Here is a 12514-nt window from a genome sequence, read left to right on the forward strand (position 1 = left end):
GTTTTCATTATAAATTTAGATGCTCCTAGGTTGGATGCATAGATATTTACAACTGTTACATCCTCTAGTTGAGTTAGTCCCTTAAGCATTATGTAATGATCTTCTTCTCTTGCTATAGTCTGTTTTGTCTGATACAAGTACTGCTATCTCATTTTTTAATTTTTTGCTTGCATTTGCATGGACTATTTTTCTATCCCTTCACTTTTAGTCTGTAGTGAGTCTTTTTTTAACAGCATACAGATTTTTTTTTTTATCCTTTCATGTACCCTATGTCTTCTGATTAAATTTAAATGGATTTAATGCTTCAAAGTAATTCTAGGTAGCTATGTACCCTTTGGCCATTTTGGTAATTGTTTCTAGTTGTTTTTATTGTCAATTGTTCTTTCTTCTCTAGCTCTCTTCTCTTGTGATTTGATGCTTTTTTTTTTTTTTTTTTTTTAGTGTTATGCTTAATTCCTTTTTCTTTATTTTTCTGTGTGTCTGTTACAGATTTTTAGTTCATGGTTAACATAAGGTTAATAAATAATTTCCTATATTAAGTTGATTAGTTGGCTTTGAACATACTCTATAAGACTATATTTTACTCCCTGTCCCCTGCCATGTTTTATGTATATATCATTATATTTTACATCTATTTTGTGTACTCTTAAATTTTGTAGATATAATTTATTTTACTACTCTTGTCTTTTAACCTTTATACTAGCTTTGTAAGTATTTGATGTACTACCTTTACTGTATGTTTACTTTTACCAGTGAAATTCTTTTCTTTCATAGTTTTCCTCTACTTAATGGCCTCCCCCCCACCCCACTTAAAAGTAGTCCTTTTAACATATCTTGTGAAGCCAGTTTAGTCATGATGAATGTCTTGGAAATTCATTCTCTTCCAACTCTGAATGATAACCTTGCTGGGTAAAATATTTTTGGTTGTATGGCTTTTTCTTTCAGCACTTAGAATACATCATGCCACTTTTTTCTGGACTGCAAGGTTTCTGCTGAAAAATGAGTTGATAGCCTTTAGGGTTTCCACTGTATGTAAATAGTTGCTTTTCTCTTAGCTTTTAAGATACTTTTTTTTTTTTTTTTAAGGATTTTATTTATTTATTGGACAGGCAGAGATCACAAGCAGAGAGGCAGGCAGAGAGAGGGAAACAGGTTCTCCATTGATCAGAGAGCCCAATGTGGGGCTCAATCCAAGGACCCTGGGATCATGACCTGAGCTGAAGGCAGAGGCTTTAACCTATTGAGCCACCCAGGTGCCCCTAAGATACTCTTTATTAATTTTTGGCTTTGTTACATGTCTTGGTATGGATGGCCTTGTGATCATATTGTTTGATGTGGTGTGTTTACTGGAGCTAGATGTCTAATCCCTTCTTATGTTAGAGAAATTTTCACGTACTATTTTTTCAAACAAATTTTTTGCCCCTTTCTTCTTCTCTCCTCCTTTTGGGATTCCATAATGCAAATATTAGTACACCTGATGTTGTTGCCAAGATCCCTTAATATATCCTCAATTTTAAACTTCCCTTTTCTTCTTGCTGTTCAGGTTGGGTTCTTTCCATTACCTTGTGTTCCATATCACTGATACTTTTTTTTTGTTTTTTTTTCGTTTGTTTGTTTTACATCTTCTGATCAACTGTTGATACCCTCCAGCATATTTTTCATTTCAGTTATTGTATTCTTCAGCTCTGAATGGTTTTTATATGTTCTCTTTGTTGAAGTTTTTACTGAGATAATTCATTCTTCTTTCAAGTCTAGTGAGTATCCTTATGACCATTACTTTGAACACTGTATCAGGTAGATTGCTTATTTCTATATCAATTAGGTATTTTTCTGAGGTTTTTGTCTTTTGTTTGGAACATAATTTCATTTTGTCTGTGTCTCTCTGCTTCTATGCTTTATGGAAGTCAGCTATAATTTCTGGTCTTGGAGGTAGTGGCCTTAGCTGGAAGGCATCCTGTAAGGCCCTTCCTGCTGTGACTGGGTCACAACTGCTGTGGAAGTGCTGGTGAAAGGAGCTGGCTTCCTCTTGAGCAGGGCAGGATTTGCTCTCCAGGAGTGCTGGTCCTGGCTGGAGCTGCTGCCAGGTGTGGTGAGGTAATATTTGCTTTTGGGGAAATGCCAGTACTGATTGCATTTAGGTGGAGTTAAGCCCCACTGAGTTGCAGAGGTCCTAGGGTTAAGCCCTGCTAGTTGTTATGGGGGCTCACCTTCCTCGTATAGGTCCCCAGGGCTGGGGGTGCTCCATATGGGGCTTGATCCCTTTGTTCTCATGGATAACCTTCAAAACTATTCTATCCCTCCTGCTTATGTGTTCCCACTGTGTCTCTGTTTTCTGTCATTTTCACTGTCACTTTAAGAGAGTTGCATTATATATGTCATACCTTGATTTGTCTGTAACAAGAAGCAAGCTCAGGATCCTCCCCCAATACCATTTTTCTGAAATCTCTTTATAGAACTTTTTGATAATCCTTTTTATTTCAGTAGGAAAGGTGTTATTATTCGTTCCTACTTTCCTTTCTAATTTTAGAAGTTTGAGAACTATTTTATTTTTCTTAGTCTAACTAAGGTTTCTCGATTTTATTGCTCTTTTCAAAGACTCAGGTTTTGGTTTGGTTGACTTTTTCTTGTTTCTTTATTCTTTATCATATTTATTTCTCTTCTAATCCTTCTAATTGCCTTCATTCTGTTGTCTTTGGGTTTAGATTGCTTTTCTCTTTCCATCTCCTTAGGCAAAAACTTAGGGTAATGATTTGAGATTTATTTTGGTATGTGATTTTATATAGTTATATCATACTTTAAAAATCCTTTTGACAGATCTCTGCTTTTAGTTGGAATGTTTAATGCATTTATCTTTAAAGAAATTACTGATAGGGACTTCTGCCATTCTACAATTTGTTTTCTATATGTGATAGGTATTTACTCAATTTTTCCATTACTACTTTGGGGTTTATATTTAAATTTATAACCATCTACTTGGAATTAATGGCAGCTTACATTCACCAGTATACAAGAACTGCTTCTCTGCAATTCTAGCCATTTGTTTTTATGAGACTATTGTCAAATTAAATTTCATAAACTGTGTCAGATCTGAGTTTTCTGTTGAGTCCCTCTAGCAAATTTTTCAATTACATTTTTTCAGTCTTAGAATTTGTATTTGACTCCTTTTATAATTTCTGTTTCTTAGTTGATATTTTCTGTTTGCTGATGAATTGTTCATTTGTTTCCTTTAGTTCTTTATGGTTTCCTGTAGCTCTTTGAGTACATTAAAGACTGCTAAAGTCTTTAGCAAGTTGAATTTCTGCTTTAAGGACAGTATTCTTTCCTGTTTCTCTGTGTGCTATTTTTTTCCCCCCAAACTGGTCATTTAAATATTCCAATGTAACAATTGGAAATTGGATTTTGCTCCCTCTCTAGAATTAGTTTTGTTGCTTGTTGTAGTTATTTAGTGAATCTTCCAAACTGTTTTTATAAAAATTGTGTTCTTTGTCATGTGTGGTCTGTGAAGTCCGTGTTTCATTAGTTTAGTGGTCAGCTAGTGGTTTGACAGAGCTGTCCTTAAGTGCCTGCTGATGAAATAAAGAAAAAGAAATAAACTAGTCCCCTGGACTTTGCAGATTGACTCTGTTAGGTCACCCCATTAGTACTTATTCAGGGTGTAAACATCAGCAAGAAGTAAAAGCTTAGGGTCTTCTCTGATCTTTCCTGAGGATGTATCCTGATCTGGGTTTTGGATGTGGCAGCTTTTCAAAGCCTTTATTCTCCGAAGTACTTCACTCTCCAAGCTTTTCCTTTCATTCAGTCCTCAGCCATGTGTCTGTTGTCTGTCCTAACTGTTAACTCTAGCCTCAGGCAGGAGCATGTTCATTTCCTTATCAGTATTTTGGAGAAACACCCTCTGGAGCAACACCCTGAGAAACTTCTGAGTTAGGTTAAACAAGGGTAAAACCCCTTATTTGAATCCTCCCAGTAGCCCTCAGGGCAAACAAACACTATCCTTGTGTTTAAATATTCTGCCTCCTGTAGAACCAGGTCCCCATACCACTTACAGGCTGCCATTTTTTCAAGACCAGTACTGACTGGGAAGGAGGCCGGGGAAAGACTAAGATAAAACGCTATCAAGTTAGCCATCTGAATTTCAGTCACATTTTAAGCTTTCATTTTGATTTCTCTTACATCATCTTCCAGTCTTTGAACAATATTGAGTGACAGTTTCTGCCAGTCTTTCTAGTGTTTCTGTGGAGTGGATGGGTCCTTAGAGTTCTTCATTCAGCCATTTTCCTTGCCTACATGCATGCATAATATTTTGTGGAAATAGACACACCAATTGGATGAATGTGACCTGATTTTCCTATTAAATTCTTTATACTTTATTAAAATTTTGTGAATACTTAGACTGTTATATGATAAAAACATTGCATATATATTTGACATAATAGGTAAAAAAATGGAATATAGAAAAATTCATAAATTGTATAAGGGAATTTAGGGGATAGCATGAACATACTTGTACCCTTGTAGTGTGACTACCATGCTCACCTTTCTCTACTATTAGAAAAAGTACTACTAGAAAAATTATTAGTTTGACCCAGTACAGCTTCTTGCTAGAGTGTGAAAAGCCTCTTGTTTTAATATTTTAAACTGAACATTAAAGAGCTCTGAGGAACACTGTCTCCAAAAATCCATTCAAATGTTTTGTTGCTGGGGGCGCCTGGGTGGCTCAGTGGGTTAAAGCCTCTGCCTTCAGCTCCGGTCATGATCTCAGGGTCCTGGGATCGAGCCCCACATCGGGCTCTCTTCTCAGCGGGGAGCCTGCTTCCTCCTATCTCTCTCTGCCTGCCTCTTTGCCTACTTGTGATCTCTCTCTCTGTCAATTAAATAAATAAAATCTTTAAAAAGAAAAAAAAATGTTTTGTTGCTGGATGCTCTAGTTAATGCGTTTGTCTTTGTTACCAGTACTTCTTAAAACACACAGTTTACTGTCTTTGATCTCAAAATAGTATGTCATGCCTTATTTAGAAATAACTACTCCCTTCACGTACCTTTAGGGAGGTTCTCCTAAATAGCAAGAAAGGGAATACTTGTCAAGCTCTATGGTTACAAGATATAATCTCCCGAAATCACCATGTTTGCTAAATTGTTAACTGACAAGGGATATTACTTTATATGCAAAAGAAAATTATAGTAAACACACAACACTATTGGGCTTACTCATGTGAATATCTGATGCAAGGAACAGTATGCTGAGCAAAATGCAACATTTTATTCATTAGATGTTGTTAGAAATTACACTCCTTTGGATGGGATTTTATGTTAAGATTTCTTCCTCTGGGTAGGAAAGCAATTCTTTTTATTCTAACTGAAGACTGTGCAACATATAATCAGTTTTTAAGGGAGCCTTCAATACAGTACATCTGGTTGAAAAGTGACATTGCAGGATACAGCATACCAGGTAAGAATTAATTTTTCAATTTAATTTGTTTGGCAAAGGTAAAGATAGCCTATATTACATACATGATTTTCCATATGCTAAATTCTGAATTGAAACTACATTTGAACCACTCTTTGTAGTTTTGCCCATAGCACTTTCCAGTAACAACTTGTCTTGAGGCAGTTTATTTCCCTCTAGAATGACTTCCCTAATGTAACAACAGGCTATAGCCAAGTGACAGCTCTCTAGCTATATAATGCTAAAAATTTTTTGTTGTTGAGGCATATATTACTGAAAGGAAATTACATAATACAGGCTACAAAACTTTTACTAATCTGAAATAGAGAAGTTCTCCTTACCTTGGTCATTGTCTGACTTTGGTCATGATTGAACACTATATTAAAGTTTTATAGACAAATGTACGTTGTTTAATAACTTTGAGCCTTAAGGAGACAAAAACAATTATAATAAACATGTGTTTACATGAAAAGTTTGGTTTCAGATTCCAACTGTAATGCCTCTTCTGAATGAATCTTAGAAAATGTAAAAATTCTCAATAGATTTACATTTACAGGTCAAATGCTACCTAGGGATAGGCATTAAACAAATGATAATGATAACTTAATGTTTTCCCATAAATGCCATTCCCGTACTAAATTTATCACACTTTGAACAGGAACTAGGGAACTTAATGTGCTTTTTAATAACAGATTTGGGAATATGCGGTAAGGTGAACAGAGTTCTGAATTATTATGCAATTTTCACTGAATATCCTATTTTGACAAGATAACTTATTTCTAGCACACATACTGCCCTGGAACTTAGCTTCATATGCCCCTGTAGGATTTTTATATTTCCCATTCTTTATTGAATTTCATAAAGGTATGAAATAAATAAATTTAGTAGATGTGCACTTGGTTCCTATTTGAGACTGTACACCTGAAACTCCTAAGTTTTCCATGGTCTATTATTTAGATCTTACCCAAAATTAGATAACAAAACCTTTAAAAAAAAAAAAAAAAGGAGAAACAAAGTTTACTAAACTGTGTTTTTAAATTCTTCCTTAGCACCAAAGAAATCAAAAATTCAGATTTGAGAGTTCGAAAGTCCAGTTCATAATCCCTATTTTTCTATTATTTCTGGCTTTCAGATTCTAATACTTCTGTAAGTCAGAAAAAATTTTTAAGTCCTGTCTAATTTACAGGGTTGATGTAAAGAAAATAACATATGCAAAGTGCTTTATAAACTAAAAGAAGATATACAAACATAGTAATGGTTAAACTCCAATATTTGGTTTTCAAAAAAGTTTCACTGAGTCACTCATATTTAGGATAATTTTTATCTGGATTCAGGGAATGAGGTTTTGATGGCAAACTTCTTCCATATAATACATGGGGAACATGGCCATCAGGGTTAGTTTTGCAATCACAAGTCTGGATTCCTGGGTGACCCTTCTAAATTTAGAGAGGGAATTAATTTCTATTTCTGGTGTGTTGCTTCCAGATACCTAATACCTTCAAGCTTACTCATTTAGACCTGTTAGTTTTTAAAATTTATGTCCTGGGAAAAAACCTCCCATTTCCCAGGTTAAGCTTCTAAGTTGTAGGCACTATTCATCCAGCTCCCTGCCTCTAATTGTGATTAATAACAACAAAACATTTGTAACCATACACACATCCTTTATACTGAAATGACAAGGAATATATTTTCTCAGTATGTGACATATTTTCATGCATATACCTTATCTCTGTACAACCTTAAGGATTCTTTAACATATATTTCATAGTTTTCCCTTACTAACATTGTGGTTTTCTTTACTAATGAGTGAACAGTTCTAACACATGAATTCATAATTTACATTGTCATTTATTTCAGTCCTACAGCATACACTGAATATAATATGCTTGAAAACACTTCAGTATTTCTTGTTCTTTCCAGTGCTAATATGAATCTTAACTATCCACTTCTATAAATTAAATTGGCTAGGAAAACACATTTCAAAAATTGTACAAGAATAAGCTAGAATTATCACAATCAACGTGGATATGAACTCAAGAATTCAAACTATATCTCAGGAACACTTTATCTTCATGGTAAACATTCACTTTATGCAAATCCCACTTGGCTTCATTTAATTAAAAAGCTGAAAAAGAAAGAAAATTATATGCTGAAAACGGGGAAAACACAATATACTTTTTATTCATTCTAAAATACTACATGTAAATAGATATAATAAAAATGTCATAATTATATTAATTCATCTCATTCTAATTTTTTATCAGGGCAATTTCTCTGAACTAGTTCCTGAGATGGGGTCAAAACTTATGGTGAGAACAGGCCAGGGGTGAGAGAGGATGCCGATAAGAACTTGAACTAGCAGTGTTTAAGTTTGGGTAAAATACCCTATTTCTTTCTGTGAGCCACTTTCATTGCTGCTTAGAACAGTAGTTTAACCAGTGTTTAAACTGGCAATGTAAGTAAGAGGAACAAAAAGTATGAATTAAAACAAAGATTTGAAGTGGGTCATTTCAATGTCCTAAAAAAAACAAAAGCAAACTTTCTTTTGTTCAACCTGCAATTCATTCACTTACATAAAATAACTAAATGCTTGATGTTTTTAAGTGAAATTTATAGCTGAAATATATTGTACAGCCAAAAAGAATGTATATATGAATCATGGGTCTCATCAGATTCTGAGTACACAAATATCTGTACATAAATGCTTGTACATACAGAAATAAAAGGGAGCTGTTTTTCTTAACTTCCCTAAGCAAAGTTTTAATCTATGAACAGAAATATAAGTTGTAAGATGGTAAATCAATTTAAATAACATTAACTAAGTTTCTGCTTGATATTTGTACCTTTTTCTAACATGTGGCAAGGATTTTTGTTTTTTTTTTTTTTTTTTGGTCCTGACAATATAACTTTGCAGGGTGACCAGAGACAAACCATATTTTAACAAAATATTAAAATAAAAACAAAAATAATTGTTGCTACAATTAGAAAGCAATGTAGTTGGAAAACCGTTAAATTCATAAGGATATATAATATCTGGATGTTTACATCTTAATATCCTAAGATTATATTTCTTTGTCTTTCTGAACCTCGGTTTCCTCATTAGTGAAAAGAATGTTTGGCTGATCTCCAAAGTTCTTTATAGTGCCCATATTTTATCAACCTAGTGACCTTGTGATGCTATGTGCTAAAAGTAAACACGTATTTAAAAATACTTAAAATGTTATATAACAAAAATATAATAATAAATGTAATACAGTATAATATAAATTATAAAATAAAAAGGTTATACAGTCTGAAATAAGTACTCCATTTCTGAGGAATTATTAAAGGCTAGAAATCGTGTGCTGATCCCTCAATGCAGCAAGAACTTGCTTCTGTTTCTCAAAATAACTAGTTATGACTGAGGCCTGAAACTTCCTTAGAGCAGTAAGCAGTGGCTGCTGTTCAATCCACATAATCCTTAACACTGATGGCAGTGCACAGAGATGTGTCCTTTGTAGAGGAACTCTTTGGCATTTTCTGTGTTTAATTTTAAACTTCCCCTAAAGTTAAAGCTAACTTAAGAAGGAGAGTTAATGATAAAAAGAAAACTTGGTCCGAAAATACTTAAAGTTGAAAAAACTATGACTTAAGGAAACTGAGAACTTACAGGGTTTATTTATTTTTTAAACAACTGGTCTTAACCTTTCTAGCTGTGTGCATTAAAGATCACCTTTTATCATTGCTAAAGCTATTATACTATAAGAGCAAAAACAGTAATATGACCCTTTGATAATTTTATACTTCCTAACTTTTTGGATCTAAAAAGTCAAAAAGATTCTATGATTTTTAGATAAAATCTGAAAATAAAATAAATAAATAAAATAAACAAAAGGATCTCTGTACCTTCTTATTATTAAGGTAGACCAAGAATCCTTAGTTACTGCACTATTGGTTCACTCCAGGAATTTTTCCCAAACTATAATACTTATTTTGTTAAAAAGCTTGTTAAAACAATCTTTTGTTTACATTTTATTATGCAATGACAAATACATATTTTATCTTGAAAGGATTCTATTGTTACAATAAAGGATAAGTTTAACAGACTACTTCCTGTTTTTTATATTTAAAATCTCTTTCATAAAAAGTTATAAACTTTACAAGTGCTCATTCAAGACACTGGAAAGATCGAAGTGTGTCAAAAATTTTCGTTAAAATCTTAGAAAAGCATAAATTATTATTCTCTAGGTAATCATTCAATTAATATTAAGCATCCAAGGTATATTCCAGTATGAATGTTTTATATGGATTTCATCATTTGAGATTAGTCCCTCATTCCTATCTGTCAGGTTCTGACATGATTTTTTCTTTTTACATTTACCTGTCTAGTAATTTTGATGTATAATGTAACAGTTCTCCTCTGTGTTTCTAATAGTGCTTGGATAGTATCTTTCCTAGGAATGCTTATTGTAAAAATGTATAAAAATACTTCTATAACATAAAAACTGTTGAATGCTAAAAACCAAATATACTCCTCTTACTTGGAATGTATTTTTCAGTATTGTGGTTGGGTTCCTTAGAGAGGGAGCAGCTGCCTTAGGTACCACCATCAACTTCTGTCTGGACTCCCTTTTACCCTTTCACGAATGATTCTCTTCACAGGTCATGGTAGTATGTGCATACGTAACACTGACTACTGTAGCTAGCTTACTGTGAAGTGAATTCATGTATGGTCAACTGATGCAAGTAGCGACAGAAGATGGAGGCTGCATGGCAAGTCTAGAGAACTGTACACAGAAAGATTAGAGAGCAGACTAGAACCAGCATGAATATGCCCCAGAAACCCCCTTTTGCTAGCTTAAAGGGATGCAACTATTCCCTTCTGGTCTACGTAATTTGATTATTGCTTAAAGTACATCAACATGCAGAGGGGCATTGTGTATACAAAGAAGGAAGGGGATACAGATCGCCAAAAACTTCCAAGTTTGGTTCTTTCCTAAGTATTCCCTCATACTTAAAAACATTCAGGATTTACATAAAAATGCAGTTCTTGACTTGCAGAGAAATGTTGTTCCAAAAGTTCGTAACAAGGTTATTATTTGAAATACCAAATTAGTTTTTCTAGAGAAACATTATTTAAAATGGTAGTTGTTTTCTCAAAGTTGAGCCAAAAAAAGTCTGTCTCAATCACTATTCAGCAAAGATTTACTGCCCATATATTCTGTACAAGAATATTGTGTTTAGAAGGGTGCTGGTAAGATATGAAATGACTGAAAGTCATGGCCATTAGGTTTTTTCCCTAGAGGAGAGTAAGACCTGGACACAACTAAGTATAACACAGACCTATCTGATGGGATGGCAAGTCCAAGTGTTAGAGTTTTGTTTGCTTGTTTCCTCTGACTTTGAAAACAAGTTAAAGGAAGGGATAGTAGCCTAGGCTATGGGAGTTCAGTGCCAAAAAATAAAAATAACATTGTGTTATGTTCAGTATGGAGAGTATGTTCAGTATGAGACGCCCATACACTTTCTGTAAAAGGCCAGGAAGTGAATAAAAACTGTGGGCTGTAAATCTCTGTTGAAACCACTCAACTAAGCTATTGTGGAATGGGAAAAGACCTCTGGATTTGGTCACTGTGTGGTCACTGGATACTCATATTATTTGTAAAACAGTTTATTCCTTTTTTCTTCCTGTGAAAAATCTAAATGGCTTGCATTTTGTTTTTATTTATCTTAATTTTATTTATCTTAATTATCAGTTGTTGGTGTTTAAAAAAAAAAGATGCATACACAGTGCTCTTAAATGAATGCTGTCCAACTGGGAGCTGGATAAATTCTCTGAGCTCTTCAGATGGACATAATTTTCTTGTGTACTGTACTTCCTATTCTCAAACTGGGGAAGAGTCAGGGAGACCTAATGGTGACATGCCACCCTGTCTTACAGAAATCATGTATGTGATTAAAGAGCAGTTGCTCAGATTTCATTTTGGTATTGAAAAGAAATTGGAAGGGAGGGAAAGGCTTGCTTCTTTACTCAGAGCATGGATCATCCGCTAGTTGAATTGTTCAGTTGGCCTTGCACCTAGTGGAACTCAATGACTCACTGTTCTTAGGGCTTTCTTAACCTTTACTTTATATTCATGTTCTAAGGGGATGCAGGAGAGAAGTACATTATGGCTGTTAGCCAGTCATCTTTAGCCTGCTTCTTGGCTTTGTAATAGAAGATTACTGATCCCAGAAAAATGTTCAGTGTTCTTAGGGCTTTCTTAACCTTTACTTTAACCTTAACCTTAATCTTTACTTTATAGTCATATTCTAAGGGGATGCAGGAGAGAAGTACCTTATGGCTGTTAGCCAGTCGTCTTTAGCCTGCTTCTCAGCTTTGTAATAGAAGATTACTGAACCCAGAAAAATGTTCAAATCTGAACTCAACAATCCCCCCAAAAGGCCTAGAGGACTTGACTTCATTAGGAGAAGGGAAAGGAGAAGGAAAACGAGATCTTTAGGTATGGAAACCTTTCTTTATCTGTGTGTGCACAGGGCAACAGCTGTCAAGTCTCAATACTGCTACGGCCACTTCTCTACACTGCCTAAACTAAGAGACTTAGTAATAGCTTTCATAGCATGGTTATTAATAAGGAAACATAATCAGGAAGGTAGATACTATATCTGGGGGAAAAAGAATAATAAAGCTAGTGTGTGGAATAAGGTTGGGAGATAGGTGAAGAAGAAAAAAGTCTTTTAGATCACAGGAGCTTCCTGTGCAGGGTTTCTGCATAAAGTTTGCATAGAGTAAGTGGTTCCTGTCACAGTAAGGAAGGTGAATTTTCAAGATGGAACTCACCCTCTAGAGCCATTTTGTGTATGTCTGTTCAGACTATGTGTTGTGAGGCTGGAGGGGTTGGAATGAGCAGTACAGAATGTAAAAGAAAAACAAAAACAAAAAGCTGAATTTTCTACAGAAATTACTTCACTTTATAGAGGTTCCTAGTATCTATTTCTAATATTACCAAATGCTGATTAAAAAATCTTAGTACATATTTAAAAAAAACATGCATTTTGTTTTATTATCTTGGGAATTAAAATTTATAC

At 34.3% G+C, this 12514-nt stretch overlaps 1 protein-coding gene and 1 long non-coding RNA gene across 4 annotated transcripts in view; one reads left to right on the forward strand and one right to left on the reverse strand.

The window, feature by feature from the left end:
- LOC309855382 overlaps positions 1-12514 on the forward strand; it is a 276759-nt gene that overhangs the window by 155249 nt on the left and 108996 nt on the right. The gene's annotated exons all lie outside the window — the stretch shown is intronic.
- The window catches only part of TUSC3 (tumor suppressor candidate 3), a 158587-nt gene continuing 153159 nt past the window's right edge, over positions 7087-12514 (reverse strand). For all 3 annotated transcript variants that reach the window (XR_014306765.1, XM_082715630.1, XM_082715629.1), the window contains one exon: positions 7087-7571. Coding sequence is in view for 1 of the 3 variants with exons in the window: in XM_082715630.1 (XP_082571756.1) it covers positions 7556-7571 (16 nt within the window). In the remaining 2 variants the exon portion in view is untranslated. The remainder of the gene's footprint in view (positions 7572-12514) is intronic.

This window comes from Mustela nivalis (assembly GCF_964662115.1).
Source record: "Mustela nivalis genome assembly, chromosome: 20".
Classification (NCBI taxonomy): Eukaryota; Metazoa; Chordata; class Mammalia; order Carnivora; family Mustelidae; genus Mustela; species Mustela nivalis.